Source organism: Carettochelys insculpta, chromosome 2, assembly GCF_033958435.1.
Source record: "Carettochelys insculpta isolate YL-2023 chromosome 2, ASM3395843v1, whole genome shotgun sequence".
Taxonomy (NCBI): Eukaryota; Metazoa; Chordata; order Testudines; family Carettochelyidae; genus Carettochelys; species Carettochelys insculpta.
In genome coordinates this window covers 147,294,865-147,312,217 of record NC_134138.1, presented here as the reverse complement: position 1 = coordinate 147,312,217, position 17,353 = coordinate 147,294,865, and the positions used below count along the sequence as shown (strand labels likewise).

The 17,353-nt window shown below is 43.0% G+C and overlaps 1 protein-coding gene across 2 annotated transcripts in view; it reads left to right on the top strand.

Annotated features, from left to right (window-relative positions):
- The window catches only part of TRIO (trio Rho guanine nucleotide exchange factor), a 527,884-nt gene that overhangs the window by 292,790 nt on the left and 217,741 nt on the right, over positions 1-17,353 (top strand). For both annotated transcript variants that reach the window (XM_074987837.1, XM_074987838.1), the window contains exons 12-13: positions 12,504-12,673; positions 13,709-13,883. In XM_074987837.1, coding sequence (XP_074843938.1) covers positions 12,504-12,673; positions 13,709-13,883 — 345 coding nt within the window. The remainder of the gene's footprint in view (positions 1-12,503; positions 12,674-13,708; positions 13,884-17,353) is intronic.

Here is a 17,353-nt window from a genome sequence, read left to right as displayed (position 1 = left end):
TTGTATCAAATACCTTACTAAAGTCTAGGTATACCACATCCCCTACGTGTCCCTCAGCCACAAGACTTGTTATCCTATCAAATAAAGTTGTCAAATTGGTCTGTCATGATTTGATCTTTACAAACCCATGGTGGCTGTTACCTTATCACCTTATTTTCTTCCAGATGTTTGCAGGTGAATTCCTTAATTACTTCCTCCATTATCTTTGCAGGCACAGAAGTTAAACTGACTGGTCTGTAGTTTCCTGGCTTGCTCTTATTTCCCCTTTTTATACATGGGCACTATATTTGTCTCTTTCCAGTCTTCTGGAATCTCTCCTGACATCCATGACTTTTCAAAGATGATAGGTAAAGGCTCCTTGAGTATTCTGGGATGCAGTTCGTCAGACTCTAGTGACTTGCAGACATCTAACTTTTCTAAATAATTTTTAATTTGTGCTTTTTTATATTATCTTGTAAACCTACCACTTCCTACTAGCATTCACTATTTTAGGTATTCCTTCATCAAACTTCTTGGTGATGACAAAACCAAGCAGTTATTAATCACAATATTAGGAAACTCAGAAATGGCAGAGGTTTCTCCCTCCTCACTGAGCAGGCATTCCCTGTCCTTGGTCTTCCTCTTGCTTCTAATATATTTGTAAAATTCTTCTTGTTACTGTTCATGTGTCTAGCTAGTTTGAGCTCATTTTATGCCTTTGCCTTTCTGATCTTGTCCCTTCATGCATGTATTGTCTGCAGCCCCCTGTCCGCTTTGCTCTCCTGGTTTCTCTGCCTCTGACTTTTAAAGCCTGCTCACATAGGTCAGGCCTACCCCCTCGTTAGCCACATAGGGGAAAGCTGATCCTGAGGCAGATCAAAGGATCAAGGAATCGGACCTTCCCAGACACACAGTCCCAACTGTCACAGTAACTGAAATCACCTATAGTCTGAATTAAAATTCAAACAATCAAGCAAACTCACTCTCACCAAAATCTAGTACACTCACTCGGCAGCTTCTTCATTGTCAAGGTCTCTTGCTCTCCCTCTTAAACTTCCCTGTCTGCAAAACCCTGTCCACTTCGCTCTTAGTTGTCACCTTTACACAGTCTTCTGTAAGGATAAGGCCCACCTGTGGCCCCACCCAGCCTTCCTGCAAAAGATGGTGGTCACCTTCCATGTGAAGTAGGGTATATTCCTGCCTGTGTTCTGTCCCAGGCCTCACACGATGGCAGAGGAGAGACAAAATAGAAGGATAATCCAGCAGAGTAATGTCAGCTTGGGCTAAATGACATAAATATGGTACTACTCTTACAATTGTTTCTCTGTACTTCTCCAGCATCTATTTGCTTACACCAGAAAGAGAGGCTGAAGTGGATTCAGTGAAGGGCAACAGTGAATGATATGGAATATACAGGAAGAAAGTGGCCAAAGGGCATTTATAACGATCATGCTTGCCTGTGATTCACAACTCAGGAATAAATGAACCCAGATGTGGTACAATATTGCCTCTGTGCCGCTACATGGAGTTTTACTTCTTGCTCCACATCTTCTGTCTCTTCAAGCATTTACATCTTTCTCCACTGAATAAGTTTTGCTCTTGTACTTCTGAAAGTTGTTTTGACCTTCTCCCTAAAGAAGGGGTCTGCAACCAAAATAGTGAGAAGAGCCATTTTTTTAAATTTCACTCACAAAATCAGTACTTCAGGAGCTGCAGTGCATGTGAATAAGAGACAGGCCTTAATAAGTAATGTCTCACCATAGCTGTGTCTACACGTGCACGCTACTTCGAAGTAGCAGCACTAACTTCGAAATAGCGCCCGTCGCGGCTACACGCGTCGGGCGCTATTTCGAAGTTAACTTCAACGTTAGGCGGCGAGACGTCGAAGTCGCTAACCTCATGAGGGGATCGGAATAGCGCCCTACTTCGACGTTCAACGTCGAAGTAGGGACCGTGTAGACGATTTGCGTCCCGCAACATCGAAATTACTGGGTCCTCCATGGCGGCCATCAGCTGGGGGGTTGAGAGATGCTCTCTCTCCAGCCCCTGAGGGGCTCTATGGTCACCGTGGGCAGCAGCCCTTAGCCCAGGGCTTCTGGCTGCTGCTGCGGCAGCTGGGGATCCATGCTGCAGGCACAGGGTCTGCAACCAGTTGTCGGCTCTGTGTATCTTGTGTTGTTTAGTGCAACTGTGTCTGGGAGGGGCCCTTTAAGGGAGCGGCTTGCTGTTGAGTGCGCCCTGTGACCCTGTCTGCAGCTGTGCGTGGCACCCTTATTTCGATGTGTGCTACTTTGGCGTGTAGACGTTCCCTCGCAGTGCCTATTTCGATGTGGTGCCGCGCAACGTCGAAGTTGAACGTCGACGTTGCCAGCCCTGGAGGACGTGTAGACGTTATTCATCGAAATAGACTATTTCGATGTTGGCTTCACGTGTAGACGTAGTCCCTATGTTTTGTAACCCCTGTTTTAAGAACAGCCACACACAATGATTTGAACCAGGTAGAGAGTTTAAGTTACTTTCACCCCCCACCCCCAGGCTTAACTTCTCGTAGCCCCAAAGCCCCGATTAATGTGCTTCAGTCGACACGTTCCTCCAGCCGCATGTGCACTATTGCTGTTCTCCCCCACCCCCCCTGCTCCCTAAGTGGGGCTGCCTGGCTCCAGTAGTGGGAGACTCGGCCACCCCCTCACCCCCAAGCTCTGCTGCAGGCTCAGCACTTCCCCCATGTGCAGCTCCCTGCCCTGGCACACTGAAATAATGGAACTAAATTTAATTGGTTTAACAGCCAGATCCCACCCCCCCAACCCTGCTGGCTGTTAAACCAATTAAATTTAGTTCCATTGTTTCAGTGCATCAGGGCTGGGAACCGCAGGAGGAGTCAGCAGCGGCAGTATCTAGAGCTGCAAGTGACTTTTTACAGACCCTGCCCTAAAGGCTTGGTTATTTAGCTCTTATTTGTAAATATAATATCATGGTCTCTGTAGTGTAGACATATCTTGTGTGGACATGATCATGCCAACATGGCCCCCTAATAAAAGTGCAGCCTTCACTGACTAGAGATGTTTCTGGTGTGGGAACACCACCTTTACCAACAATATTAAATGTGTCATCCAGAACCCTCTTCTACCAACAAAGCTTTGTCTACTTAAGGTTTCATTGGCATACCCATATCTGTCAGAAGTGGGCTTTTTTCACATCCCTGCTAGGCATCAATATGCTGAGATAACTCACAAGTATATACCAAGCCATCATGTGATCAGCTTTTAAACCTACGCAAACAGAAGAGGTCACAATGAGTTTTTTAATGCATCCAGACTGTTTCTTCATTTGCCAAATACACATTTTGAACTACAAGTGCAAGGTTAAGGCAGACGTCTCCTAGGCAAGTTACAGTAAACCCTCGAGTAAACCAAGTTGCAGCCTGGCTCTCCTTGCCTTGCAAGAGCTGGGAAACTGACCAGCCCACTAGGTCAGTGTCCTGGCTCCCAAAGTGGTGGGGAGCCAGGAACTGGGGGACAGTCTGGTTTCCATCTCTCTGCCACTTGCAAGACCTAGGAAATGGATCAGCTCATGACTGGTCCATTTCTGGTTCCTGCCAGCACAGGGCAGCTGGGAGCCAGGCTGCTGCTTGGTTCTCAGGTCTCCACCGCTTAGGGGACCCAGGAAATGGACCAGTCATGAGCTGGTTGGTGAGTTTCCTGGGCCTCAAGCAGCGGGGAGTTGGGACCAGGCAACAGCCTGGCTCCCTTCTCCTTGCAGAGCCAGGAAACTGATTAGGGCTACCACGTGGTTCCCAGCTGCCCGCCACTCCCTGGACCGGGAAATTGCTCCTAACAGGGGCAGCACCCAGGAGTAAGACTGATGCCCCTGACAGGAGCAGTTTCCCCGCAGTTTTCCACTCCTGTGATAGGCAGCAGTTGTGTTAACCCAAGACACGCACAACTTGGTTGCACATATCTTGAGGGTTTACTGTACCAGTGTTTTTGTGATCCAATTAGAGTACAAAAGAAACAGCATTCTTAAAAGTCTGAGAGAATGGATTCCTTTGTTTGTATATGTATTTTGTCCTGTGTTTCTGCTTTGAGGAATATTGCATTCTCAATTCAGTGGCATGTTGCTTGTTCTCACATCAGTGTGTGAAAAGCAGAGGTGAGGCTGCAAAACAAGTGGAAGAGAAAAATGCACTAAACCAAAATATCTTTCTTGTCTCACTGGCAAGAGTATTGTACAGGCATTCCCAGTGTTACAAACAAAAGCACATCTCCCAGCCCCAGGGAGCAAGCACCAGGCATAGATGGTGGTGAGCAGTGCAAGTGCTGGCCAGAGGACTCTGGAGCATAAGGGGCAGCTGCATTGCCAGCAGCTGAGAAAGAAGCTGCACTTTCTATGGTAAACCACCATTTAAGTCGTCCAGAGCCCTCCTGCTCACACTCACGCTGCTCACCACTTTCTGGTGAGTGGGTAGAGGGTGCAGCCTGCGTGGCTGGATGTGCTCAAGAAGTGATGACAGACGGAGAATGTTCTGAAGTCCGCTTCAGAATCTCCACCTATTTCTCATCCTCTAGTTAAACCTGCCTTTCCTCAAGCACCAGCATTCAAGGTTAAATAAAAACCATTTCTACTCTTTTTCATTTCAAATAAACAGTATTTCAGCTACATTATAAGTGAACACTCATATGTGGGCTAGCTTGGAGACCTAACTACTATTTAGACCATTGTTTTCATGGGCAAATGCATTCTGAATTCCAAACAGCCATCTTATAAACCAGCTTTTGGAACACAGCCTGTTTGTAAGTTGTTGATTTCCTGTATTCCTTTTGCAGGACATTTATTAGAAAATGGGATTATAATGCACTATATTTTAAGGGTAATTTTCTGATGTGCTTTTCAATTGCATGAAAAAGATTATTTAATATATACATTTGAGGTTTGTAGGGCAAAGAGAAGTATTTGTGTATATTTCACTGTGCTTGCTCATTCCAGACTGGGTGGCAGGATCTTTCAGGGACGTGGTACTATCACAATTTACTGCCCTTCTCACGCAAGAGATGTTTTGTTTCTCAGGTAGCTGCAGTTTTGCATAGCCAGAGGACAGACATTGAACATCTAACCTGGAGTTTGACTAACAGCAAGCACTTTCTAAATTGTGGGGACATCAAGCTTGCTCTCCTGTCTTGCTTTGTCTGTGGTTTTTAAATCATGGGCAGATTCTTGGGGTGCACTAGGCAGCTCAGTCTGTCCCTGACTCCTGCTACTTTCTGATGTCTGAACTGACTTGTCTATACAAGAGCTTCTTATTTAAGAATGCTCTTCTGGATGGGATGGCTTTTCTAGAATTTTTCTCTTGGATCTTGTTTCTTAGTCTTTCTTCATCTTCTTCCCTATTTGTTGCCTCTAAGTGCTTTGTTTCATCTTACCTCTCACTTTCCCAGTTGGCTGTCTCATTTCGTTGTTGTCCATCTTCCAATTCGTTTTGTGCCTCCATCACATAACTGTTATTCCATCATGTGTCATCCATTCACTTTCTTCTCTTTCCACACAGTCCCCATTTTTGTCTGCCCTTCCCATGTTTGGATTTGTATTTAATTGCTCCTAACACTGGTTTGAGAGATTTAGAAAAATATTGCCCCTGTGTTTTGAGGCCAGCACTTTATTATAAGCAGGTTTTACTGTGCGGTAAGTATCTCAAGTTACGGTGCTGAGGGTTTATAGTCGTGTTTGTCAACAGTTACAGTGTGGCAGCATCTGACACATTACAGCTGTTTTTCTACCAGGTGTAGGAACCACCATATATTTGTCTTTGGAAATTAAGCAGCTAGGAACTCTCAAATTTGAGGACCGAATTGGAAGGTAACACTGTGTTGCAGTGTAAGGATTATCCACTACACATGCACAAAGTATTACAAATTAAAATTCAGCAGTGGAAGAGAAATTATGAAACATATGTTCATACTCTTACGTTAATACTAGTACAGTTTGTTACTGGTCTGAATGATGTTTTGAGAACTATGTCTTCTAGCTGGACAGCAGGAATAATAAACAACTTGTTTACAAAGGCAGTGATTTAGCTTGAGGTCTACATGTGGAAATCACTGCCAAGCTCCACTGATGATTTCCCAAGATGAGGTTTATCACCAAGATGTGAGTAAAACGACCTTTTGGGGTTGAATACAAATATCCATTGGAAGGATGACTATTCTTCTACACAAATACATAATTAAATGGATCCCTAATCACCCATGATATGAGGAAGATGGTAGGAGTGCTAAATCAGGTGTTTGTAGCAGTTAAAATATGCAAATTGTAATGCAATTATAAGGATATAGAAAGAAATTACAAATAGCTCTGAAGAATGGTTTCACTGTCGTGGCATGGGTCAATAACCTATGCTATAATAGCTTAATTTTTTTCTCCCCTTTCACAGAATAACCTAAAGGCAGTCCCTCTGTGGTGTCTTAAGAAGCTGCAGTATTTCAGTGGCTGTACAGCAAGGGCTATGGGTGAAGCTGCTGCTTGGGAAGGCAAGCTCCCCTGCCTGTCACCTGACCCATACACTACCACTGTTCCTCCCAGGCTCTGCCCTCTCCCTCCCCAATGTCTCCGTTTTCTCTCTGCTCACCCATTCTAATCAAATCCCTGAACCAAAATGTAGCAAATGCCATTTAAAAAAAGCCCCACTCTTCTAAAATTTCTTTCTGCAGAAACTAAAACATGTTCTCTACTGCATTCCAGATTGTGAAGACTGGAGAGGCAGAAGGTACTTAATTAAAAGCAGAAAAATCGGGGATAAAAATGTCAGACACAGATTTTTTGGTATACTCTGAAGTTTTTTAGAGATGTATTTGCAAAAACTTTGGAGTAAGGGCAGGCCAGTAGCCCTATTGGGTTAACATTAAGTATTATGTAATATATGATGCAGCCCTTCTCTCTTTTACATTTTCTTCATCAGTATTTCTAAGCTGATTTTATGTTTTTAATATACAGTTAAACATTTATAAAGTAATCATTCCAGATTGAGCTGACTGAAACAGGCATAGAATCATAGAATCATAGAGCTGAAAGGGACCTCAGGAGGTCATTGAGTCCAGCCCCCTGCTTCAAGCAGGATTAACCTCAACTAAGTCATCCCCGGCAGGACTATGTCTATCTGGGACTTAAAACCCTCCAGGGATGGAGATTCCACCACCTCCCTAGGCAACACATTCCAGTGCTTCACCACCCGGCTGGTGAAGTAGTTTTTCGTAATATCCAATCTACTCCTTTCCTTCTGTAACTACAGACCATTGCTCCTTGTTCTGCCATCTGTCACCACTGGGAACAGTTTCTCTCCATCCCTTTTAGAGCACCCCTTCAAGAAGTTGAAAGCTGCTATCATATCACCCCTCAGTCTTCTCTTCGGCATACTAAATAAACCCAAATCCCTCAGCCTCTCCTCACAGGTCATGTGCTCTAGCTCCTTAATCATTTTTGTTTCCCTCCACTGAACCTGCTCCAGCACATCCACATCTTTTCTGTACTGCGGGGCTTAAAACTGGACGCAGTACTCCAGATGTGGCCTCACCAGTGCCCAATAGCAGAGAACAGCAACTTCTCTAGATCTGCTTGAAATTCTCCTCCTAATGCAGCCTAATATGCCGTTGGCCTTTTTGGCTACAAAGGCACACTGTTTACTCATATGCAACCTTTCATCCACTACAATCCCTAGGTCCTTTTTCGTTGTACTGCTGCTGAGCCAGTTGGTCTCCAGTCTATAACAGTGTTTGGGATTCTTCCATCCCGAATGCAGGACTCTACACTTCTCCTTGTTGAACCTCATCAGATTTCTTTTGGCCCAATCCTCCAATTTAGCCAGGTCACTCTGGATGCTATCACTACCTTCCAAAGTACCTATCTCTCCCCCTGGCTTGGTGTCATCTGCAAACTTGCTGAGGGTGCAGTCAAGTCCCTCATCCAGGTCATTACTAAAGATGTTGAACAACACCAGCCCCAGAACCAACCATTGAGGCACTCTACTTAAAAACAACCACTATCCGGATACTGAGCCATTGACCACTACCCGTTGGGCCTGACCATCAAACCAGCTTTCTATCCATCTTGTAGTCCATGTATCCAATCCCTACGTCTTTAATTTATGGGCAAGAATGTTGTGGGAGACTGTATCAAAAGCTTTGCTGAAGTCAAGGTATATTGCATCCACTAACCTCCCCACATCCACAGAGCCTGTTACCTCATCATAGAAGCAAATCAGATTGGTCAGGCAGGACTTTCCCTGGATGAATCCATGTTGACTACTTTTGATCACTGTCCCCTCTTTCAAGTTGTCCAAAATGGACTCCTTGAAGATCTCTTCCATTATTTTCCCAGGTACTGAGATAAGGTTGACCGGTTTATAGTTCCCTGGATTGTCCTCCTTTCCTTTTTTGAAGATGAGCACTAGAGTTGCCTTCTTCCAGTCATCTGGAATCTCTCCCGCTTTCCAAGAGTCTTCAAAGGTAATGCCCAAAGGCTCAGCAGTGATGTCTGCCAATTCCCTGGGTACCCTTGCATGTATTAAATCCAGACCCATGGATTTGTGCATATCTAGTTTTTCTAAGTAGCTTTTAACTCGTTCCTTCCCCACCAAGGGCTGCCCACCACCTTCCCATACTGCATTGTCTAGCACCATATTATGGGAGCTGTCCTTGTCTGTGAAGACCTGACCTGAAAGTCTGCATTTTACTGAAAAGGAATTTTCACAACAGCTTGGAAAGAGAGGCTGCTGAACTCTCTTTTATATTCAAATTCGACATATTAACACGCGGTTTGAACTGGAATGGGAATTTTCTAGCTCATTATAGGGGCTCTTTTGCATACTTGGCTTTATCAAATTCTTGACCCCCGCACACCCTGCCCCTGTGCTTCCTGCCCCTCTGCTCTCTGATTTACTCACCTTGATAATATTTTGCAGATCTGTCAACCTTGATTACTATTTTTGGTTCTCTGTGCCTTAAATGTTGAATCTGTTCTGGTGTGGCTATGGTCTGAAGAAGTGGGTCTGTCCCCTGAAAGCTCATCACCTAGCATATTATTTCGTTAGTCTTTAAAGTGCTACTGGACTGCTTTTTTGTTTTGTCTGGACAAATGAGTTTCCCTTTTACTTCTGGCTTTTTGAAAGAAAAGGAATGTTGTATCTTTAAGGGGGCATGAAAGGTGAGTAGGGATAGATAGAAAGGACAGGAAGATGTTGGAAACCAGTTTTTATACTAGAGTAATTAAAAATCATGTATACTTGGATTGATCTTTTGAAGAATTTTCTTCAGAACTATATGTTTGAAGAACCAAGGATATATGACTGCAGCTGAATTCTCAGATTGTGCATCTAAATATCTATGCTAGAAGTTTTTGAGATGAGATTTTATAAATTTCACCCACAAACCAATGAAATCTTTAGAGCAATTTTCCAGCTAAGGTTCTGAAGACATAGTAATGCACAAGTGTTTTTGTGAGTAAATAGGGTTGGCACATGCCTGTTAAATGGTTTAATGTCTCCTTCACTGGTCCATTGTTTTGCTAATAGGTCTGGCAAGCTGGAAGGCTTTTCACTTAAAAGTTAACAGATCCACTTTGGGGGAAGTCACCCATCTCCAAGCTGCAACAACCTGCTGTGGGAGCCATCAGGGTAGGAAGCGCTTGAGCACTGAGACCCAGGAGAAACTTTGCCTTTTATACCAACCACATATGCTGTACAGCATCAGCAATAACCGAGTGGGAAGGTTGATCATGGACATGTTTTGATTACCAGGATGTTGCAGTGAATAAGCTTGTTTAATATTTGAGAATGGTTATTAGTATTTTTATTTCTTTGCTCCCAAGATATTAGGGAAGAAATTGCACAGGATACAGGCTTGGTCTAGCAGGTATTTCTGAGACATTACTGTAGTTGTATGAGAAACTTAAAGTTGGTCTAATGTTTATCAGCCAAAGATCTGGGAGGTTCAGTTTTCTGTATGAACTCCAAGGCTGATAAGACTAGAGCAAAGAGGAGTAGTTGATGAGGATTGTATTGGGACTGTACTTCCACCTGCTCGTACCATAATTCCCTAATTTGTAGAGAAAACTGTTGAATTAACATAAAAAGAGTTCTCATTGCTGAATGCAGTTTGAACTAAGAGCACTAAACTTACTTAATCTTTTTGTCTGTGCCCTGGTGCGATGTCTTTGAAATCCTTCTTTTCCTTCAGTTCAAAGCGAAAATGCTTTTTCTTTTTAATAGTGTGTATTTGTGTTAGTTGTTATAGTTTGGCTTTATTTTGCATATCCTGACCTGTGTTAAAAGAAAACTGCTTTGCTATCACTGTAAACCACTGTAGTTCTCTGCCAGGGAACATCTAAGTTGATTGACGTAATCTCCTACGGTCCTCATAGGAGAAACAGCTGGATTTTCTTCTGCATTTTCTTCATTTCTTCTGCACACCCTCCTTCCTTCTGAACTTGAGTGCCTGCCTCTTAATTGAGGCTTGTCTGAAGTAATAGCGCTATAGTCACTGCTAATGCTGTTTTGTGAATCAGTACACCAGGCAATCAGCCACTCCTTTTCATCATGAACTAGACTCACAGCTACAGTCAGTTAGATAACTGCCTCCCATATTGATCATAATGTTTGGCATGTTGATCTGTAGCAGCTGTATTTTAACTACTGAGTACTTACGCTGCATGGATTCAAGAATAACTTTAGGAATAATAGTTTCAATATTCCCTTCAATGGTTGGCTTGGGGAGAGAGTGTAAAAAGATTTATTTGGTAAAATTCACATATGGCGGATGTGTCATGAAAGAGTTCAGTGATCATACAAGTGTTAAATTTTCCAGGAGAGTTCATTATGACTAGACACATGATGCATGTTAAGTATAGTCATTATTGTCTGTATAAAACTGTCCAACTTCTGTTTGAACTGTGAGTGTTCCTGGCTATATAACCACTCAGCAAACAGGACAGTGTCTAACATCCTGATTTTGCCACTAGGCATGAGGCCTTGTTTGCAACCCTGCTGGCTCAATGTCTAGAAACAAACTCTGCATTTGGCAGCCAGGCATCAAACCAATAGACACAACACCGTGCTAGGGCAGTTTCTTTATTGCCTCTTTGCTTAGGATCAGACTGCTGCTCAGTTGGCTCTACAGAATGAAATCTCTGCTAATTCTGTGTTTGTTCTGTGTCTGGTGCGTAGCCAAGCAGTGAAGGGAAATGCTCATGCAGGCAGCTAGGCAGTGCAGAGCTATCTCAGCATTAGCAGGCCTCAACTCACCCTGGCAGAACCTTTTTAGAACTCAAATAGGAAAAAGTACTCGCAGCCGTATTCATGCCAGAAGTGAGCCCTTAGCTTCTTTGAACAGTATTTTGGTCATTTGTACAATAGATATCCCGTAGCTGCAGAAGTTAGAAGATCATTTATGAAGAGAATACTGCATCATCTCATTCTATTGCTACATGAGAGCTGAAATTGACATAAGTTATGTTGCTAAGGGGTGTGAATCAGCCCTTTCTTCTCCTGAGAGACATAACTTACGCAGACTTAAGCACTGGTATGGATGATAGTTGGGCTGACATAGCTACTACCACTCATGGGGGCTGGAGTAATTAAACCGAGCTCTCTTCTGTTGTTTTGGAACACGTACACTAGAAAATTTACAGTGACAGCTGCATCAGTGTGGCGTTGTCAGTGTAAGCTCTCTAGGTTAGCCATAGTTTGACTAGCCTATGCAATATTAAATACTCAATGATTTGTTATTTCTAGTTTAAAGTATGTTTGTGAAAATTATTGCTGACCATTCCAAATTGCAGAAAATATTGGTAGACATGCTCACTGAAAAAGTACAAAGATGGAAAGGGAGAAGCTTATAGGGTAAATTAGTTGTAATACTGTATCTGGATTTAGTATGATTTTTATCTCTGAGAAGTTATACTGAGTGGACAGTATAATTACCATAGCTAAATAGGTGACTGTTTTTTGTGGGACACTACCTGAGATTGTGGATAGATCTGAGGCTGGGAAAATCAGAGAGTTCAATTTATTTTTGATAGATCCCTTTAACAGCAGTTGTTGATTTTCATGACCAGTGTTCAGCGCTTTGTACCTTTATGTATGTGTGTCACTCAGCAGTATAAATATAGCTATTGAGATACATCTCCCTTCCTTCCTTCCTTCTCTCAGGGAGTGTTACCATAGCATTTCCCTCCCTTTGACTACCTCATAGAGCTGCAGATGGGACTGACTCTGAATTCTGTGCTGGTGGCTCAGATACGATATAGTGGGAGAATGGGAAAGAGAGGGTAGCGTAGCAGCATGAGTTAAACACTAGTTGGTTTTCCAGCAAGACACCACCTTATATCTGGTGCAGATTCATCAATTTTTTTCGACATTAGGAACTGAATTTTGTGTAAACAGAAGCAAATCTTATGGCTTTCTCATCTGTTTGCATCTCCCGAGGGAATTCATACTAGGTACGGATTGCTTGATACCAGCATTCCTTTCTTTTGTCTCGTAGCTGTGGACATGGCTTGAGGAGTTACAAAAAGAGCTGCTTGATGATGTCTATGCAGAGTCTGTGGAGGCTGTACAGGACCTGATCAAACGCTTTGGCCAGCAGCAGCAGACCACTTTACAGGTTACAGTTAATGTCATCAAGGAAGGGGAAGATCTTATTCAGCAACTAAGGTAATGCAATTTTTAAAGAGAAATTAGTGTTAAATCTTTTTATCATTTGGGTTTAAAGCATTGGGCGTATCACTCCTTAAGCTTCTTCCACCCCCCACCCTGCTTTCTGATATTATGTGGGTTATTACCCTCTTGAGTATTGTGTGAGGTAGGGGAAGAGCACGTATATCCTGCATGAATATGAATGATAGCAGTACTTATTAGATGTGTTTCATTCTGTGCAGCTCAAAACCCTTTGTTTACAGGAAGTTGGGTTCATAAACATTACCTTCACATAAAGGAGAGTTAGTCTTCATAAATTACTACTATGTGACACGAGTCAACCAATATCTATCTGAGGCTTCCGACTTGCCACTCTGACAGGCAGTGCTTAGGAATTACTGAACTCTGAGCAGATGCCCTCTCCAATGAGACTACTTGTTTATACAGATATTTCAAGTACTTGTGAATCTGAGAAAGTGACATGATTTTTTTTCTAGTAGAGGGAAACTGAATGCGTGTCCATTATTAGTACCTTAAATAAATCCTTGGACATTTTGTGTAATCTGCAGAAGTGGGTATTACCTCATCTGTGGTGGTAGTTGTTTGTTTGGACAGGGGGAAGGGAGTTGGCTTTATGCTCAATTAAGACTGAACCCCGTAATTCAGAAAACAAGATCTTTAGTCATCGTGTCTTATTTGCTCTTCCGAATGAAGAGTCTAATATGGGTTTAGATTTTACTATTGAGATAAATAAGATGTTAATTTATACATGTACTAAATAAGAATGTGCCTGTATGTTGAACACTGAGACACGAAAAAAAGGTAATTTAGTATCCTGATGCCTTATTAAATGACTACAGCATAATTCTAATAATTTATCGAAGGACTTTATGTGCTGAAACAAGGCCAGCTTCCTCCTACCTCTGTTCATACTAATGGTTTTAGTTAAAGAGCCTTGTGATGTGCATTTGACAGTGACTGTGTAATCCAATTCCTGTTGCTTTTTTTTTTTTCCCATAATATCCTTTTTTCCTTCCTTTCCACTTTCAATAGGGATTCTGCCATTTCTAGTAACAAGACCCCTCACAACAGTTCCATCAATCACATAGAGACAGTCCTGCAGCAACTAGATGAGGCCCAGTCGCAAATGGAGGAGCTTTTTCAGGAACGCAAAATCAAGCTTGAACTCTTCTTGCAGCTACGCATATTTGAGAGAGATGCAATAGATGTGAGTCTCTGCATAACATTAATTACATTTGCTTCATCTGCATGGGAAGAGTTAAACTAGAAAGGGTATATTTTGGTTGAGATACAGAGATAATGATATCACAGATTTAGTTCTTAGCTGAGTGGTGTGTTGGATTTGCTTTCCTCTGAACTTTCAGAGCGGCATGGCGTCAGTGACACGGCCTGGCCTCAGCCAAGGCTTCCTTCGGTCTAGTCTGAGCTCTTTACAAATGAACTCTGGGGCCACTGGCAAATTATGTCATCTTGCTGCTGCAGTTAATCTGTGTGTGACACAGGATGTTAACTATAAACTATCTTTTTCCACAAGGGTATTGAGGATGAAATCATTATAACCAGCTTTGAGTATTAAAAAATTGCTGTTGCTATTTGAGCATTGCTATATTATAACCATCTTTTATTCCTCTTCTGCACATCAGACTCTCAGTTACAGCTGCATTAAGTCTGAAGAATGGTTCTGAATTTTTGGGTTTTTGCTGCTAAACAAACAATTATTTCCCCCTCCCCCCCAACACACGCCGTTCCACAGCATTTAAAACAACACAACTCACCCATTCAGTTTCCCTGGCAAAGCCTGTCCCAATGTGCAAGCAGCTTGTGGACTGGCCATTGCTTGGAAAAGAGTACTTGCTGTTGATGTAAATGCTTTTTGGGCTATATATATTTTAGGAAATTTATGTATTAATCCACATTAAACTGTAGATTGCCCTCAGGTTAGTAAGATGGCTTCAGAAAGATGCTGCTGGGTTAATCATATATCTTGAAAAAACAAACAACTCAAGCCCTAAACTGTTTGATATTATTAATGCACTCAAAATTGTCAGAACCTGAGTACAGAAGTAAGGCTGACCTTTTGCCTGAATGTGAAGGGTGGCTGAATTTAAATGTGTGAAAACCAAGAAATGAAGAGTTAAGTTTCGTGCCAGCTGCCGCAGAGCAACCTTAACTCTGCTTCCACGGTAATAGGTGCTAGAAAGGTGTCATAAAAGTTAAACTACTGAGGTGTGCTTTCTCAGTCTCTGCATGTCCTGATATCAAGAATCTTATTTGAAGGTGCTTGAGGCAAACCTAAATGATTAGGCCCTGTACAGAAGTAACTGGGTGAAATTCTCTGACCTGCATTATACTTTGTCATTAAATATTTGTGTACATAGATATAAGAGAAAACTAAGAACCTGCCACGGTTTGCATTGTGCTCCATATGTCTGAATTCCAGTATTTATCTGCATGCTTTTCAGCTGTATTTGTCATTCTAAGTGTTTCTGTTCAGAATGGTGGAGCAATTTGTTCAGGCAGGTTGGTGGAACTGTGATGAGTAGAGAGGGGCTTGTGTACCCTGAGGAATCAAATACGCCTGATTTCATCACTGAATTTGGTAGCATGTCAATAGAGGTACACAAAGGTGTCATAGGATTTGTCAACAGCCTGGCGACATACCTTACTGATCTCAGGCGTTTACCAAGGGCAGGTCTACACTTAAGAAGAAAGTCAACTTAAGATAGGCAACTTCAGCTGCGTGAATAGTGTAACTGGAGTCGACATATCGTAAGCCGAATTTCTGTGTTGTCTCCACAGAGGGAGGTCGACGTGAGAAACTCTCCCATTAACTTTTCTTAATCTTTACAACCCTGTTGAGTACCACTGTCAACAGGAGCATGATGAGCAGTCAATTTAGTGCCTCCCTACTAGATCCACTAAATTGATCTCCAGAGCATCAATCTCTGGGTACGTGTAGAAAAGTCCTGAGGGTAACACGAAGGAAGTGTCTCCAAAGGGATCTTCAGGGCAAGAGTGAAGGGTGGTTTATGTGGAGTAGACAGTGTTTTGAGTGCAGGCAGCTCTTTTGCAACTCCTGGCTTAACGCTGAGTTTTGTCTTAGCTCAGGAAAAGTGTTACTTTGTCCTACAGTGTCCACGGGTGCTCTTCCCAAAGTGTTATATAGCGTCTGTGAAGTTAAAGCAGTGGGTTATCCTCAGAGAAGAACCAGTCACAGATGTGTTGTAGGAGTAATGTGGATCATAACTTTGTATTTCCTGGTTTTCAGTTGTTCCATGACTAGCCACTTTCTGCCTTCTTGAAGGGTATGAGGCACACTGCACAACCTTAACTTTTCCTCGGTGACTTTTTTGACATTTAATGCCCTTTGTTAAAAAAAAAAAAATCACAGCATCCTCATTTCTTATAGTTCACTCCTCCGTCTGCACTGTCCTGGGCTCCTAAGTGAGTCAGTACCTTCACTTGCCTCTTCCTTGTCTCTTTCTCTCCCCACTCTCCTCCTGACCAGCACAACCTGGTTCTCCCTTTTCCCTAGAGAGGGACAGGCATTAGTATGGGACCTGCAGCTTGAGGAGAAGCTACAGGCACTAGCAATGGAATTAGTGGGGGTGAAGACAGAGTTGGGAGATAACAAGAGGAAGTCTGGTCTGGTAGTTTAGATGCTGATCTGGCACATGGAAGACCCAGGTTTAATTCCTTGCACCACCATAAACCTTGGGCAAATCCCTTTGTCTCCCGGGGTCCATTCCTCATCTATTTAGAAAACAAGTAACACTTGTTTTCTCCTGCACCTCCTAGGGGAACACTGAGGTGTTCAGATACCACAGTGATAGGGGGCCCTATAAATTCCTATGATTGGATGGCTGCATTGGCTGAAGCACTGCAGCAACCCCCATTCACAGCTCTGCGCTGTCCTTTCTATCCAGCACTGTTCCAACACTTCCTCTGCACTGCTGCCACCCTCATCTTCCTTCCACTGCTCCAGTTACTCCAGCATTTCTTTCATGGCCCGCTGCATGGAACCCCTCCTCTACCCTCTACCCTCCGACTGCTCCAGCTCCCCATCTTCCTGCTTCTCCCCCATGAAAGTTGTTGTAGTATGTTGTGTAGGGCCTTTCATCTTCATTTTGTTTAATTTCTTGACAGCAGTTCTTGAATCAGACGTTGTATTTCGATTTTATAGCCTGGTAAAGCAGAAGTATTGGCCCTGGGGTATAATTCCCCAAACAGACCTTTGCTGGATGCAAGACACATGCACAATTCACATTCTCTGCAGGTTGCCAAGGATGGTGCTTGAACCCACAATGTATGGTTGTTGTTCACGCTCAGTAACCATAACTAGCACCTTGAGCCACCCAGTTGCTGTGGTGTTTGTTGTTGATGAAGTCCTGGTCTTGCTACATATTCACTCTTGAACATTTGTGCCAAGTTAGCACGAGCTGATTGGAAGTTCCTCACTCTCAGGCTACGTCTAGATTACAGGGATTTTTCAACAGAAGTTTTTGTCGGAAGGTATCTTCTGACAAGACTTCTGTCAACAGGTCGCGGTCAAATTGCCAAGCATATTGCCTGGCCGCTCTCTCAACAAAATGGCCAACCGGAAGCACAGCAGATGGGGCTGCCCGGTGTCCTGGAAGCCCTGTCTGTAAACAGATGTCCTCCTGGAACATCCAGACT